The sequence below is a fragment of the Rhopalosiphum padi genome, chromosome 4 (genome assembly GCF_020882245.1).
Source record: "Rhopalosiphum padi isolate XX-2018 chromosome 4, ASM2088224v1, whole genome shotgun sequence".
In the NCBI taxonomy this organism is placed as follows: domain Eukaryota; kingdom Metazoa; phylum Arthropoda; class Insecta; order Hemiptera; family Aphididae; genus Rhopalosiphum; species Rhopalosiphum padi.
This window is the reverse complement of record NC_083600.1, coordinates 34,084,708-34,102,894: the sequence shown is the minus strand read 5'-3', so window position 1 is coordinate 34,102,894 and position 18,187 is coordinate 34,084,708. Positions and strand designations below refer to the sequence as shown.

General features: G+C 26.0%; 2 protein-coding genes across 3 annotated transcripts; both read left to right on the top strand.

Annotated features, from left to right (window-relative positions):
* The first annotated feature begins 5,046 nt into the window (after positions 1–5,046).
* Positions 5,047–9,102, top strand: LOC132929833 (uncharacterized). Of its 2 annotated transcripts, none has more exons than XM_060995432.1 (8): positions 5,047–5,384; positions 5,513–6,001; positions 6,121–6,360; positions 6,512–6,590; positions 6,666–6,817; positions 7,590–7,973; positions 8,421–8,618; positions 8,683–9,102. In XM_060995432.1, exons 2-8 carry the CDS (start codon positions 5,518–5,520, stop codon positions 8,817–8,819), a joined length of 1,674 nt encoding a protein of 557 aa, XP_060851415.1. In that variant the 5' UTR covers positions 5,047–5,384; positions 5,513–5,517; the 3' UTR covers positions 8,820–9,102. The 2 variants fall into 2 exon arrangements, with proteins under 2 accessions (XP_060851415.1, XP_060851414.1); XM_060995431.1 differs by having other exon boundaries at positions 5,497–6,001.
* A 1,735-nt stretch (positions 9,103–10,837) lies between these two features.
* On the top strand, positions 10,838–17,053 carry LOC132929931 (inner nuclear membrane protein Man1). Its single transcript, XM_060995575.1, has 11 exons — positions 10,838–11,295; positions 11,458–11,702; positions 11,767–11,961; positions 13,135–13,210; positions 13,274–13,425; positions 14,796–15,179; positions 15,245–15,442; positions 15,511–15,646; positions 16,021–16,131; positions 16,218–16,399; positions 16,499–17,053. Exons 2-11 carry the CDS (start codon positions 11,465–11,467, stop codon positions 16,615–16,617), a joined length of 1,791 nt encoding a protein of 596 aa, XP_060851558.1. The 5' UTR covers positions 10,838–11,295; positions 11,458–11,464; the 3' UTR covers positions 16,618–17,053.
* Positions 17,054–18,187: the final 1,134 nt, after the last annotated feature.

The window sequence follows — 18,187 nt, the reverse complement described above, 5'->3', positions numbered from 1 at the left end:
GCAGTTTCGCGTAATTCCTCGAGACTGCTCCAGCCAAACACACACTAGCTTGATGGTTCCGGGTCCTCCTAAGAATTAAGATACTCGATGTGATAATGTATAAAATCAATGTATAAAATAAAATATCCTTTTTTTGTATTATGGCTACATACGATCATACGATACATATAATATCGCACAAAATGTATACCGACCAAAATAATAATCAATAATCAATAACTTATAATCATCCACACTAAAACATATTGGGAAAAATTTATTTATACCAATAAACAGTAAATTGGCAAATTGCCCGTGAAAAACATCTCATAAATATAATTATTGCAGGCATTATATTAAAATGCACTTACAAGTTACAATAAGTACTTAGATTTTTGAAGTGTGGAATAAAAAAAAATACCAGGACTAAAATTAGTAAAATTATATATGTGATAAAAATAGACGTAATAAACATTCCTGGAAAATACACACATTAAATAAAATAAGAAATAAATAACACTAAATTACGTTATATTAAAACCAAATACCAATACCCATGATAGTAAATTATTAAATATTATTTTTTAGTAATAAACTACAAATCCGTTGAAGCATAAATTTATAGTTTCATCGTATGTTTTTTCTTATATAAAACAAACCAAAGTAACGTATTTTTTGTTAAACTCGAGAAATTAAAATAACATACATTTTATAATAATTAAACATCATTCTAAGATGAAACAATGAATAGATCTAAAATATTTTAACGAAATAAAGGTTTATAAAGGATCGTAAAGCAACTATAGCGAAGGTACACATTAATATACTGATTGATGTACTCAATCTCAAGAAATTATGAAAATATAATGTCAAAGTTCGATAAAATATCCGATTAGAAAGATAAATGATAATAAGTGAACATTCTATTTAGTGACTAGTGAGTAGTGAGTGTAACATTTATTTTAATTTTTTTAGCACACCTCGTAAGTCATATATGATGTATACTTTTTGCAATATACAATTGTATGCCATTTCTTATCCTAGCTACTTTTACGGTATTATTAACTACCTGAGTATACGAGCGTATATTGATAGTCTACAATAATAATGTCAGTAACCACCCTAAAGGTGCAACTTTATAAGTAATAAGGAACGGATTTAAATGCAAATTGCATTTTTTTCTGAATGTAAATATTGCTTTCCAAGCACAAAGTTAATTTCATACGCCAAGGAATTAAAAAATGTAACTTTTATTTTACATTTTTCTACATGCTTTAAGAGCATTTTTTGACATTTTTAGTGAATTTTTATATTTTTAAGTCATTTTTCCAATAGGATTTGATAAAATTTGATAAAAATTAAGCAGCACCTGAATTTTGGTGCCATTATGAAACACAAGATAAAAGTATAACGAATATATCTATCTAAATTGCATATTCATTTTTTGGAGTAAAAAAAATAGAAGCACTAAAATATGATGAAAATTATAAGAATAATTAATACTTAAGAACAAATAATTCAACAAATTTTTTCAATGTTAAAAATAATTTTAAGAGCATTTTTTGGTGCATTTTTAAAAAAAATGTATATTGCACTCATATAGTGCATTAAATCGTAATTTTTAATGCATTGTTCTTGTTTTTTAAAGCATTTAAATCCGTTCCCTATTTAAAAGCTATCAAAGCGAATACATACATGATTACACCTACTGATTATAGACAACTTAAATATAATTTATAAATATAAATAATAAATAATATAGTATATAGTTATTGTATAATAGTCTAATGATAAATACAAGTATATAACTAAGTTCAACTTATTTTTTTTATTTAGATACTATATAGTTATGACGTCATTTGGCAATTTTCGTCATCCTCTGTCACACATACAAACCATTTTTATTAATTCATTTTTATGCTTCCTGGTAATCAAGGATGTAATTTGTTAATTTTATTCGGTTAAAATATCTGTATTGGTAGAAAAAAAACAATATTTGAAAAATATTATTTTTGAGTTAGTATTTTCCATATTATTATAAGTCTGATTTTAAGTCTGTTTATTTGAATATGATTAAAATGATTATAAAGCATTAATTATATTCCTATGTTTTAATCAAAACATAGTTAAATAAATAAATTATAATATGAATATGCAGTATGTGTGAATAATATTACTTAGGCATTATTCGATTGCATTTTTAATTCATTAAATTTATCCACATACCAAATCAGCTTTGTATAATATGCATTATTATTTATTTGTAGACGAGTATAAAATCTAATAACACTGCAATTAAACAATAAAAAAAGTATGTGTATAATGTATGTAGTATACTCGCCCAAAGACTATTATAAATTATATTTTATAAGTTATAATTTCATGTTAAAATACGTCTCTATATATTGTATCTAGTATAACATAATACTAACATACTAACATAATTAATCAACTTAAATCAAATTCTATAGATATTTAATTTTACTTGCGTACCTATATAAGTTTATTATAATGAAATTTCGCCATATTTGTAAAACCATATATTGGATTATTCAAATGCTTTAAATGAATTATTGTGATTGGCTCAAAATGTTTATAAAATCAGTATGGTGCGAGATATTTTTAATTTTAAATTGTATAGAAAATCATCATTGCTCAAGACACGTTTAAAATAATAGATATTATATTATGTTATTTTTGAGGGCGCAACTCGGAAAAGTTGCTAAAAAACTGTGGACGCAACTCTTCTGTTGTCGCAACGTATATTTTCATTTTTAAGGACGCAATCGTATGCAGACAAAAATCACATACTATGTCGGCTCATTATTGTATTGAAAAATACTGCACATTAGCACGCTATTTTGAATCTACAGATTAAAATACTAAATATTCCAAACCTCGAAAACTACCTATTACCAAGTTTACCAAAATATTTAATGGCGGAACTAAATTTCGTTTTTAATTATAATATTCCTACCAGCTTCCACTTAGGTACCTATGTAATTATCTCAATGAGTATACTTGGGCTATAAATATACAAATAACAGATTATATATTTTACATTTGAAAATATACATAACATATAAATACATTCATATATTAATTAATATGTATATATTAATACATTAATTTTAATTTTTTGGATAGAACTTTTAAAAAATGTATGGTTTTGTTCTGTATTCTATCATAATATGTGCAGTAGTTTATTCAATAGTGTATGCCACAAGAAACAAAAAAAAATGTTTTGTATAAATACCTACAATCTACGTATAATTTGAGAACAACGAGTATCAATATATTAAGTTATGAATTAAGTTCCTATACTGACATTTTTTAAATATCTATTAAAATATACTATAATTTAAATGCACATATTATTTTTTCAAATATTTAATTCCATTTTAATTCGTTTATAATATAATATAAGACTGTAAGCGTTTAAGTCCATATGTTAATCAATTGATTAACAATTCAAATTATGATATTAAATTAATTTATAATTCAAGCGCAAAAGTTCAATGCGAACTTACTCCTGCAGCAGTTCTGCACTTGAAATCGGTGTTGATACTGCTGATAGGTACTCGTACTAGAGCAGAGGACTTATAAGTTATAACTCTGAAATGTCACCAAATATGTATTTTAAAATAAATATTTTTATTTGTATTATTGTAATGAACTAATAAATTTATTTTATTTTGTTATAACTTACAACGGTTGACTATCGACTATAGACTATGGATCATATTTTGTGTAATAATCTATTTATAAATAATATAAATAAAATGAATAAACAGGAAGATAATTAAATCGGAAATCGTCAAGCGTTTCTAAGAAAACATTGCGTTTAGTTAATAACCATATTATGATAAAAAATTTAAAATAAATTTAAATCTAAAAGTTTTGGTTGTGTATAAAATTAAATAAAATATAAATTATTGATATTATTATTAATGAACAAAGCTTGTAAACAAATTTTATGAGCGTATGAAATTTATTTTTTTACGAAATCGAGTAAAATAACGATATATTACAATTTAAATGTAAGTAATAATTTAAAATATCCTACTAATTATCCTAGACTGACAAATCATCTACGTCCAGAATCGTTTTTTACTCTGCTATTTTTTATGATTGTACAAAACAAGTATTCAAATGCTAAAAGTACTCTACCCTAATGTCCCTAATAGGTACATAATATCGACATGCTTTTATTTATTACTTATTAGTTATTAGGGAATATTAGAACAAGTAAAAATAAAACAAATAGTAATATTATAAAGAACTGTTATTAACGATGATTGACGACATTTATGTTATGAGAAGAGAAATTCATCGATACAATAGTACGGGTTTTTTTCTAATTATAATATCTATTTAATATTAATCAAGTCCATATTATAATAAGTAGGTATAATAACTATTTATCAAACGACGTTTGTACTTTATTATTTATGTAAAACAGTATTGACTATTGAAGTAAACCTATTAAATAATGACTATTGACTAATCATTTCATCTAAATTAGCTATTCTAAACTCTCCGGTCTGTCAGTTTATATTTCTAAGTAAATTATATTAAATTGATATCAATAATTTAGATGTTTAAAAAAATGTAATTCAAAATAATATCTATAAAATAAAATATAATAAAATATATTATATTATAATCAATACACGATCAAATGTAGCCATAAAACATGTACTTGAAGTAACTTCGATAAATCCTTTCAACCAAAAATTAATTCTTAAAGTAAAGGTATAACTGTATAAGCTAATTTTGCGAATAAGATGTCTTATTGTCTTAAACTAGTCAAAACTCACAAAACGGTCGAAATATTGTACTAGTATGTTGTACTCGAATCACGGTAGAAGATCTTCTAAGACTGTGAGTCCGTGACTCGAATACTCGATCAAAATCTGGAAAAAGACCATACCATGATCTATGGTATAAGATTGGCGACACTGATCAACAATGATGCTGATTTGAATAACGGAATCACGTTAGTCGCGGTTACAGGTTACTGGTTAATCGGTTATAACTATACCACTCTTTTTAACAATAATATGAATAATGTGATCTTCAATCTTGTATTCTTGTCTTCTTGATTTCTTGTCTCTTGAAGTCTTAACTCTTGACTTCTTGAGTACATTGTTTCTTAATTCGTTTCACTGATTGTCTTGTTTATTATTTATTGTTTTTTGTTATTTGTTTTGCCAATACTCAATAGTAGCAACTATAAACTAGTTTAGACTATAGTAGTTGTGAATTGTAATAGAAGACTAAAAACAGAAATTACATCAATTCAACATTTTCTAATGATTGTGCAGACTACTTATTATTAATATTCGATAGTTGAATAAATACCTAGCGAATATATTTGCTCTTTCAACACCATTGTCCGTTTGGTAAGTATGTTTACTGTTCACACAAATACCACCCAATCTATCTTGTAATGTTCAATTGATTACATTATAAAACTTTTTTTATTATTGTATATTATTGTTTGTTATTTTCAAGACAATTTTTATAACAGACACAATGGGTGAAATCATATCAGACCAAGAGCTACGTCGCCGTTTGTTGGCGTTCAATGCAGTAGTCCCTCCAGTTACCAGTACTACTAGGAACTTGTTGTTGAAAAAGCTTGCAAGTCTTGAGGGTAAACAATCAAACAAAACAGCTGCTTCTAATATTATGCCACCACCGAAGTTAAGAGGTTTAGCTAGTGGTACCAATGAGTCTATTATTATATCATCTTCTGTGGACGTAAAACACTCTCAGCATAAGACATTTGATAACGTGAATAGTCCCAGGAAAAGTGTTCGTCAACAGCGACAGTATCGAGCTCCAGATCTATTTGAAACATCAGATTCTGAAACTGATACTGGCACGCTAGGACATTCAATATTACCTGCCAATCCATACATAGCTAGTTCTTCTCCTAAATCAAATGAAACATCTTTAATGAATGTATCCAACTGGAAAAATTCATATGACCATCAAAACGCATATGTGTCGACAGGTAAATTATTAATTTTTATTTTGAAATGCTTGTTAATTTTAATATCATGATAATTTTATTATTTATTAACTATTCTATCCTACAAATTTTAACTCAAAAATAATTAAATGATTCTACAGAAACAAAAAATTCTCCTATTAAAAAACGCGAAATACAATCAGAAACAAAAAATTCTCCTATTAAAAAACACGAAATACAATCAGAAAAAATAAATTCTAGACTTTTTGACTCTAAAGTAATTAAACCATCAACAGAAGGAGTTAATCAACAACTACGCTCAAGTTCTGTTTCTAAAACTTCATCGCATGCTGATCAGGCAATACGAAGGTGGAAAGAAAAAATGATGAATCAATCACAGGGTAAGTATATACCTAATATTTGAACATAGCCTAAACCTATTTTCTTATTTTAGTGATGATACATTAATTACATGTGTGTTATAAATGTTAAAATAAAACATTAGATACATAATAGTACTTCAATTTATAATTTTGGTATGTTAATTTGCAGATAAAGACAAAGTATCAAAAACAACTTCACTGTTTAATTCACCATCACCTATTTCAAAAATAAGTTCAAAAAATTTAAGGTTTGCTAATCAATTTTATATAAAACAAAATATTGATATATCTATGTAAATAATAAAAATATTATTTTAATATAGGAAAAACTTTGTTCAATCTTCACAGCAAAAGAATCTGATAAACTACACAAAAAACACACAAAATATCATCCTCCTTTTTGCTGGATTTTTCGCAGTAGTTTTTGGATTATACTTTATTTCAATACAACCAAATACAACTGTATTACCATCAAGTAATGAGAAACATTTAAATTTATTATTTTATATTATAATTTATTTATCTTATTGATTTTGCATTATTGAAATCAGTTTCAAATTCAGATTTTAATTTATTATTAAACAAATCAAAATTTAACTATATTTTTCTAACTTAAACGCTTATTAAGAGTTAACTGTACAAAGTAGTTTTTTTATACTTTAAAAGTTAAATTATACATAATAAAGAAGATTCTACACCAGCATATGTAGTCTCCGTTTTAGAAACACATAACATAACAATAAATGTTCATAACTCGTTTTAAAATTTAAATATAAAATAAACCTAAGAGATTCATTAGATAATATTTTTAGTTTTAAATTTTATAATAGGTGAATTCACTGTCATATTAAGCATAAAAAAGTTTAATAGGTTTTTTAAAATTTAAAATAAATATAATATTAAAAACGATTGACCTTACAACAGTATTAAAAATTTTCCAATGAAATTTATATTAAAAATGTTGGTCCCGACTTAGGTAAAATAGATTATTACAACTATTATAGCAAGAAGAAAGATGGTTACAGTATTACTAAAACTATAAACAGACCCATCACAAATAAAGAAACATTTCAGCAACCTATTATCTAATGTAATGTTAGTAAAATTACTAAAAATAAGTTGAGTTAAATCTATGTTAAATCAAACTTTTCAATTCCAGCATTCATAACATTTAAATAGCTTAATGTATTGTATAGATATTTATTATTTTATACATAGAATAATTATTATTTATTTATTATTGTTAGGTATTTTAAGCTCGTTATGTGCAAAAAAAAGTCTCCAAGGAGTTGATTGTGATACAGAACAAGAAAAAGTACAACGTTTGTATAACTCATTGGTATCGCAAGTACAAGATAAATATATAAAGAACCAATGTGACAAATCAGATATTGAACCAATTGTAAATCCACAAACTGTATTTGAGTATATTTCAACACATGAACATTTACCATCAAGGGAAATTGAAGAATTAGTAGAACTTTTTAAAAGCATTGCAAAAACCTATTCTGATTCACCAATTGGATTTGACACTTCATTTAATGTCAGTGTAAAACCAAATTTGCCAATTCTTTGTGCAGTAAAACATATTTTTTCCAATATGTTCTATCTAATTACATGGCTTGGAATAGGTATGTACTCTCAATGTATATAATGTGTAGTAATTAAAGTTTTACAGTATTTTATTTTCTGTGTATGCCACTATATTATTTTATAGTTTTAACTAAATCACAAACATTACAAATTTTTATCAGTTTTTATAAATATTTTTGTAATTATATTCAAAGTTCAAACACATTAAAAAAAAATTTTTGAAATCTGAGTCTTGATATTTTAATAATGTTTGAGGTTTTAAATTAATCGATAATATACTTGTATATAAACTAGGTTATTTTTTCATAAAAGTTTCCTTTTACCCCCCCCCCCCCTCCCACCTAAAAAATCCTGGCTACTCCACTGTTGAGAATCACTGACTTAAAAAATTAAAATGTATTATATTTTATTTATTTGTACACTTTGTTTAATCTATTTATTGTAAGCAAATTAAACTAACTTGTTCAAATATATATTCTTTTTAGTGGCTCTGTCAATTGTTGGTCTTTATTTTGTTATATGCTACATCTCAGCAAAAAGTGAAAACTATAAACAAGAAGTTAACCAATTAGTTGAAAATACAATTGATTTACTAAAAGAACAAGCACAAAATAAACCAAATGAAAGTTATCTACCTATTATTCATATACGTGATCATTTGATTCCATTCAATGAAAGACAAGGTAAGATAAACTTTTTGTTTTTACATAATATTTAAATTTTTAAATTAATATTTTATTTTTTTAGCAAAATCTAAAATTTGGGCTGAAGTAGTTCAATACTTTACTGAATCAGAATCTAGTGTAAGATCTGAAGTCCAAGAAATTGATGGTGAAGATTTTGAAGTATGGAGATGGGTTCAACCTATGTCACCTGGTGTATAATATGAGTTATTTTAAATGATACAATATAATGACATTAATTAAGTGACAATTAACATATCTCATTATTTTTATAAATCATTTGGTTTGTACTTAATGTTTATAAACCTTAACATGTTCAAACAATCAAACATAAAATAGTTTTATAATATGAACAAATGTTTTATTTATAAGTACTTTGTATTTTTATATTATCTATTTATAACGAAAAATAAATTACTTTAAATAATAGTAATTCATAACATTCATATTTTTGTTCAAAACAAAAATAAAACAACATGATATATTTTCTGTTGCATTACTTATTTGGAATATCATAAACAGAAATATCAAAACTATTATCATTCATTCTACTTTGGCTATAATTTTAATTTATACTAATAATCATAATAATAGTATTTATAAATATATATACCCATATATTATTATATAAATAAATATCATTGATTATATTGTTTGCTTGGCTATTTAGATTATCATCTAAAACAGAAAACAGTGGGAATTAAAACAAATACTATTAGTTACTTGACCTTGGTTCATCTATTGACAAATATATTTATTTTGTTTTATATTATATAAGCTCATTAGAATACTGAATAACAGTTATTATTTTAAAATTAAAGAATAAAATATTGCTGTATATAATGGTTATAAAAAATAAATTAAATTTTAAATCATTATATTTTCCAAAATAAATTACCATCAGTTAGCTTGGAGTCGGATATTTGTAAATTATAATTCTTATCTTCAGATTTAAAAATTATACAATTGTTATAAAACATCAAAAAATAAATACTAATTTTTCGTTTTTATAACAGTGAAGGGTATTTATGAGATAGTTACAAATAGGCTAAAACATTGAACGGAATATCACCCTATCTATTTAAGAAAAATTATAATTGCAAATATCTTAAAATGTGTATTACTAAAAGCCACAAAAAACCAATTTAAAAAAAATTATGTATGCATTATTAGAGTGAAGGAGTAAGTTTTTAACTTTGAAACTTTATCTTTAAAAATGTCAATTTTATTTTTCTTATATGAGCCACGGCCACCTGTGGCTGGTTTAAATTTAATTTTAATTTAACGTGTTTTTTGGCGTGTAAAGTAGTGTTGTTTGACTTCTAAAAATAAGGTAGAATGGTCGAGGAAACATCGTTCTATCTTTTAAAACAATAATAATTTTTATAATCCAAAAATTTGCTACTCAAGGCCTCGAAAAACCATTTTTTTGAAAATCTATTGTACCTATGCATTATCTGGATGAAGCAATTACTTTTTTGATTTTTGAAACTCCACACACGATTTAGTGCGCGTACGAAATAATATTAGCATATAAAAAGTCAGTCCACGATCACCTATTGACGGTTTTTTGAAATAAATTATCTTATATGTCTTTCTTAAGATTATGAGGTGTATGTGAGACTTCTACGAATAGTATAAAATTTATTATGGAACGTCGCCCTATCTTTATAGAATAATACACTTCTTTGTTATTAGTTTATTACTATGATCTAACAGTGGAAAAATTTGACATTAAATGTTTGGCAGCCTTATTTTAAAATTGAAATGGTGCTCCTGGTTCAAATTTTACAAAATTAATTATTTAAACGATTAATGTTAACAGATGTTCATTATAATAATTATTGGATACTATAATAAAATATTTTATTAAAGTATTAATGTAAAATTGTAAGCTACATAAAGTGAGGAACCAGATACTTTTTTATAAGAATGAGGAATTAAACGGATTTCTATACCTAAAAATTAAAAGGTACGTTAACAACACTTTGTTGGCGATGCTGATTAGTGATTACCATCTCGTATTTCAGGTTAGGATATTAAAACTAAACGAGAACCTTTTACCGCGTCCAGACGATAAAATAAATTTTGTCGGAGGGGCCGGGGAAATGGCGTTATGGCTACACTGGCTGGCTGTCGACACGGGATCAGCGCTTGCAACACTGCGAAAAATGTGCGTGTTGTACGTGCGTAGTGCGCGCACGGCACCGGCCATACACATAATGTTTAATATTGTACTATTGTATTGTGCATAATAATATATTATTATTTATATGTATATATATACACATACCATACGGTCGTGGTCGTAATGATGTTGTGTATCCGGTATTCCGGTATCGGCGGCGTAAGCACCAAGGTTGCGCTCGCAGCGAACTGATTAAAATAACGGAATTTTCGCGTCCAATAAGACATAATATACACTATTATCATTTATCTCATTGTAGGTTAAAATATAAAAACGGCCAAATTCCTAACTGATTGTCGCGTACCGTTCTGTCGATTTCGATTAAACGACAGGGATCAAACGGCTGTATCCGCCGGCTGTTATGGTCGCCCTAATAACGTTGAAGATTTTGAACCACCGCCTCTGACCGAACAAACGACGCCGGTACTGACGTCGCCGACCACCAAACAGTTGTTGTGGTTCATTTTCTCCCGTAAACGCAACCCAGTCGTGAGTACTACAATTGGGCTAAAAATCTAACAACTTCAGTCTCCTCTGTGTTCGATTATTGCCGCTCTCATAATACAGCACAATTCTGTTAACGAACTTTCCTTCTGTTGTCTGATATGAATGTTCATTTACAAATAATAATAGTAGGTTTTTGGTTTTCAGCCGTGCAATGGGTGAGAGTATTTCTGACCAAGAACTGCGGCGACGCCTGTTGACCTTCAACACTGTCGTTCCTCCGGTCACCAATTCGACCAGAAGATTGTTGCTGAAAAAGCTTGCGGATCTTGAGAGCCGCCATTCGAGTCAAATTGAATCCCCCAAATCAAATGATATATCCTTGATAAATGTATCAAACTGGAATCATTCTGCTAGCGAAGACGAGGAAAAAAACTCTTATTTGTATACAGGTCTGTTGGTATTGTGGCTATGATCGTTTCATTCAAAATGTTAAAATATTTTGATACTTTACAGAAACCAAAAAGTTTTCTAACAAACTACCTGAAATACAGACTGAAAAAAAAAAATCAAGACTTTATGACTCTAGTGTTAGTATAACTCCACGAGAACCTGTTTTTCGAAGTCCACGTTCGAATCCTGTAACTGAAACACCTTATGCTGATCAAGCTATTCAAAGATGGAAAGAAAAAATGATGAATCAATCTCAAAGTAAGCCAATAAGATTTAAATTTATAAAATTGGTTATAAAGTCTAATCAATTTATATTTTATCTAAACCATATTCATCATATGTGCATTAAAAATATATATTTATAATGCTGCCAGGGCTGGATTGGTCTTGCTAGCTACCGAGTATAACTCACTGGGCCGGATTTGAGTATTTGGTTGTATTTATTTTTATTTTTGTGATAAATTAGTACAAACATTTATAGAAAAAATATTTGATTTGAATTATTTAAGTCATACGGTAGCTGTAACTGTCATAAAACATTAGAAATTCTAAAACTCGGTAGGCCAATATCATGCCAATCTGGTGCTGAATGCTGCTGGAAAAAATTGAAATTTCATTTTTTCAACAACGAAACCTAAAAATTTGAAAATCTAAAATTAAAGAACTTAATAAACCGTACAAAAAATTAATTTCATTATATATTAAGGAATAATATGTTTGAATTTATTTATAAAAATCCCAATGATGTTATAACTAAATCCTCAAAATTAAAAAAACTATTCACAAACCCAAACCAAAATCTTAAGAATTTAAAAAACCAAAATCTAAGAATTTAAAAAATTAAAATGTTATCTCATTATATATAATGCTCTTGTTTTGGTTTGTGTGCAAATATATTCTCTCGACGAATGAAGTATATTAACAATAAATGAGACTAACATTGATGGAATCAGCTGTAAGTTAGAATTTGAATGTATCATTATCTCTAGCCATTTCTAATAACTGTATCTTTATTTAATTTACAAAAAGTTACATGACAATTACTTACGTAAATTTTGTAATATACCAATAGCAACATGTATAAATTGAAATGTAACAAAATTGTTTTTTAAAAAATTTCTTAGGATAGTGTCGTTAATGAACATTTTTGAAAAACTAATAAAATAATATGTTAGTGATTTTGATGTTTTTAAAATTGTAATAGATTAAAATAAATGTATGTAAATGCAATAAGTCCAGTCTAATTATAGAAAATTAACTTGGTTATTGAAAATAATTTACTAAACCAGTCTTTTCCTAAGTACTGAATTCAAATTTGGTAATTTAAAGACTACCCACACGGATGTAACCTCATTTAACCAATTATAATAGTTAAATAGTGAGTGTTAAAAATAATGGTTTAATTTATTGTATCATTTTTTTAATATATAGATAAAATTGATGTGTCAAATACTTCGCAGTTTGATTTTCCATCCCCGGTTTCATCAATTTATTCTCAAAATTCAAGGTTTGTTAAACAATATTTTATTAATAACAAAAAATTAATACTGCTTTTTTTTTAATTTTATAGGAGATATATTCAACCAACACAACAAAGGAATCTGGGAAATGGCTATACAAGAAATACCCAGTATATAATATTACTTTTTATTGGGTTTTTTGTAGTAATTTTTGGATTATATTTCACTTCTATACAATCGAGTACAGTTATATTACCTTCAGGTAAAAATATGAAAAAAAATTATATTTATTATTTTAATATCATCAATTTACTTTTAATTGCTTATTATTATTAATTACATATTAAATTTTTGTGAACCATAAAAAATCAATAATTTATGAAATTAATACTAAAAATATTAATGCAAAAAAAAAACTAAAATTTATAATTTTATTATTTTTAATTAACCATGCAATTTGTAATTTTAACATAAAATTATTGCTTGTAATATTAAGTAAATGTATAATAATTTAAATTTAAACAAAAATCTTTTAAGAATTACTGAGCCTCTATCTTCCTATAAATTGCATCCGTCTATAAAGTATCTTGCATTTTTCTAAAATTATAATAAACCCCAGAATTTTTGCTAAATTGTCTTTAGTCACTATCATTAAGCTCACCTCTGGCAACTGATTAATTAAATATGTAATTTTTTAGATTCTAAGGAGGAGCGATGAATTTATTGATTTTACATTTATGTGTATAGTGTTTATCCTTTGTTTTTCAACTTTGAAGGTGGTTTCTAGTTAAAAATTGGATCTAGTTGGTACCTTGGGAGTGTCAAAAATAAAAATTTCCCAGTTCATTTTGTAAAAATTATGAAAAATAAAAAAATAATGAGGAAAAACAAAGTTTTATTACGCTAAGCCAGTTTTTAACAAAATTATGTCTTTATTTTATTATTATTTTTGACTGAATATAACTATGGGAACTTTTGATTTCACCAAGTGTTCATCATTTCTTTTTTTGCATAGTATAATTTCCAAAATATTTTTTTATGTTTTTAATCTATTTATAGATAATTTACATTGTATATATATTATCAATTTTACAATATGCAATGAAATTTTAAGATATTATCAATTTATACCATGAAACTATTCACTGTTTTATAACGTGGTATTGACTCAAGTCAATAAAAAAAAATTATAATATGGTATTAATATATTTATATATTATAATAAAATAATTGCATTACTTTCGGAAAAAAATTATTTAACCTCTCGTAATACTAATAGTAAAATAAAATAAATTACTTTAATATAAATATCAAAAAATATAATGTGAAGTACAGTGGCAGCTATCCTAAAGTATAGGGGCGTATTAAAACTAGTATGATTCAATTAATTTTGCATTACTAGTAGTAATGACCTTAAACAATGTATTAAGTGATTCTCATAATTATTTGTTATAAGACTACTGCTAGTATCACAATTATATTATTTTAACACTGTTATGATTTAGTTCTTTTTACATTTGTAGATAAAGTGTGATGTACATTATTTGGAACAATTTTTTTTTTAACTGACGATATTATGTATTCAATGTTAATAATATCACAATATATTATAATAATGAATTAAAATTGCAGGTATTTTAAACTCCTTATGTGCCAAAAAAAGTCTACAAGGGTTGGACTGTGATACAGAACAAAAAAGAGTACAACATTTATATAGCTCTTTGGTATCCCAAGTTCAAGATAAATATATCAAGAACCAATGTGAAAAGTCAGATATAGAACCAACTGTGGATGCTCAAACTATATTTGAATATATTTCAACTCATGAAAATTTACCATCAAGGGAAGTTGAAGAATTAGTTGAATTATTTAAAAGTATTGCAAAAACCTATACTGACTCACCCATTGGTTTTGACACTTCATTTAATATCAATGTACAACCAAATTTACCAGTTCTATGTGCAGTTAAAAATATTTTTACCAACATGTTCTATCTTATTTTATGGCTAGGAATAGGTAAATAAATATAAAATATTTTGTCTGCCTAATATAAATATAATATTAAATCTTATTATTTTTAGTTTCATTGTCTATCGTAAGCCTTTATTTTGGTATATGCTACATGACAACTAAAAGTGAAAAGCATAAACAAGAAGTTAATCGCTTAGTAGAAAACATAATTGATTTACTGAAGCAACAAGCTCAATATCGACCTAATGAAGGTTATTTACCTATCATACACATACGTGATCAATTAATTCCACCAAATGAGAGACAAAGTATTTAAACACATATTTTACTGTAAAGAAAATTGCTTTTTTTTCTATAACTTAATTATTTATTCCAGAAAAATCCAAAATTTGGACTGAGGTTGAACAGTATTTCACTGAATCAGAATCAAGAGTAAGATCTGAGATTCAACAAATTGATGGAGAAGACTTTCAAGTATGGAGATGGGTTCAACCTATGTCCCCTGTCACAGTGTGAGTTATAATATTCTATATTAATATTATTAAGTGACTTAGTAAAGATATAATATTTAGCACTTACTACTTTATGATAAAAAAAACTCAACAAACAAGAAAAACTATTGATTTTAAATTACACTTACTTAATGTAATCATAAATTAGTTTACAGTTTTAATTGTCTTTAATTCAATTATTCAAACATGTATTTTAAAATTAACCTTCCATGCTAAAATGCTATTTGTTTACTACTAAATAACAAATATAAACACTAACATTTTTGTAAATTATACTTAACATATTTATACTTTTATTGATTTATCATATAATATTTATGTCATTTTAGAAAGTTTAACATATTTATCAATAACAGTTAAATATATTATTTTAGGAAAAAAGTTTGGCAAGGTCAAGCATTTGAAACTAATGAAGGTAGTATGAACTCTCCTCAACCAAGTCCTACGTCTTGTTTAAAAATCCGTCATATGTTTGGACCAGATTCGTAAGTAGAATGTTTGTTCAAAAATATAACATATACTTCTGTAACTAATTACATTAATAAAGAATATTTTGTTTATTTGTTCACAGTATGTTAGGAGTTGATTGTGAAACACGTGTCAAAGATGCTATTCTAGAAAAATGTGAGTCTGTAGAAGTTTTACATCTTTCAGTTGATCGTAGTAGTCATGAAGGATGTGTTTATGTTAAATGTGCCTCTCCTGCTGAAGCAGGAAAAGCTTATAGACAGTTACATGGGTTTTGGTATGATGGTATGTTATAAATTTTTGATATTATTATAATTAGGCATATTTATATTAATCATATAATTTTTTTTAACATTGTAACCTTGTGGGTTTTTATTATTTCAGGAAAATTGGTAACTGTAAAATTTTTACGTTTGGAGCGTTATCATCAAAGATTTCCAGACGCTGTTAGTACAACAATACCTCTTATGCCATCTAATAATGAAAAACGTTCGTTACAATAAATTACATTGTTATATTGAAATAATTTTATATCACTAACATTGTTGTTTAATTTTAAAAACGCCTTACGTTTTAATAATTATTAATATAATAGGTAAATGTTTTTACATTACTGCTAGTACTTTGTTTTGTTTTTCTACTATTATTATTTCTATAAGTAACAAAACCTTATAACTCATGAAGTAATATTGTTTTTTTTTTTTTTTACTATTTCTTATTTTTTATTCTTATGCTTCTGAAGCCACCCTAAGTTATTGAATATATTTTTGTAAACTTATAGATGAATTTAACATTTTTCATGTAATATATTAATACTACATTAAAGTATGTTGTACATTTAAATATTATTCATTATTGTTATATATGCTAACCCAATTTAATTGGTTAACCAAACAATTCTGATATTTTAGTAAATTAATATTTGTTTTGATATTTGAATTGCCATCAATATATATATTATATTTAAATAACTAAATAATAATGGGCAACACTTAAATTACTTAATATAATTTCCTCTATCACCTTGCATACCATTTAAATAAATAACTACAGTTGGTTTAATATTTAAATCGTTTTTAATATCTAACTTATTGTTTTTACTGTAATAATTACTTTTAGGTAATCGGTAGGTACAGCTAAAATTCAAAAAGTGGAAAAGTAGATAACTATTTTGCTGTACAGTGTAGGTTTCAAATGGGCCTCATTATTGAATAAGTAACTGTAGTCTACTGTATGTGTTTAGTATATTAACACATTATCCAAGTTAGGTAATGTCCTTTGATATACACCTTTTAAAGGTAATTCCTTTAAATTAATTAATAAATACAGGTACAGAGTGATACAACAAAATAGCTGGTTATAAACTATAAAATAAAAAAGAGGACTAGTGGATACCAGTATACTATATAGTACAGTAGGTGTTAAAAATGTTGAATCATTGTATACGAAAAACAGACTATTTGCCTAAATTACCTACTAAGTAGTACAATGTTATTCAAAATGAATTATCATATCCTTTGCGCTTAGCTTTTTTAGGTTACCTATTCAGTAATCTTATGCCATGTCTATTCCTTTTGAGAATATGTTTAAGATACTGTATTTGCACCACTATAACCATCAATTGGCGATCACATAAAATTAATAGGGTCAATTACGAGTCAGGATAGATACATGGGATGAATCTGAGTTCTAACTATAGATGCTGTTCTTATGGGCGTTACTGGTTTGTGCATAAAACTACCACTTGTTTGGGAACAGTTCTTATGACCAAGGTATTAAGGAAACCACACGGAACATTTATTTATAAGTACCTCTAAAGTTTAAATACATTTGTAATAGGATTTTTTTATTTAATGAATCATAATCATGTATGACTCTAAGCCTAAAAACTAAAAATGTAGGTATATAAACATTTGAATCGAATGAATCATTTTAATCATTACCTTATAAATAGGGCCGAAAATTATATGTATGCCCTCAAAACCTATTAAATAAGTATGCAGTTATGCTCTAATTATTACCAAAATATACTCTAAGAAAAAACTAATAAATTCTAAAATATTATTTTCAATT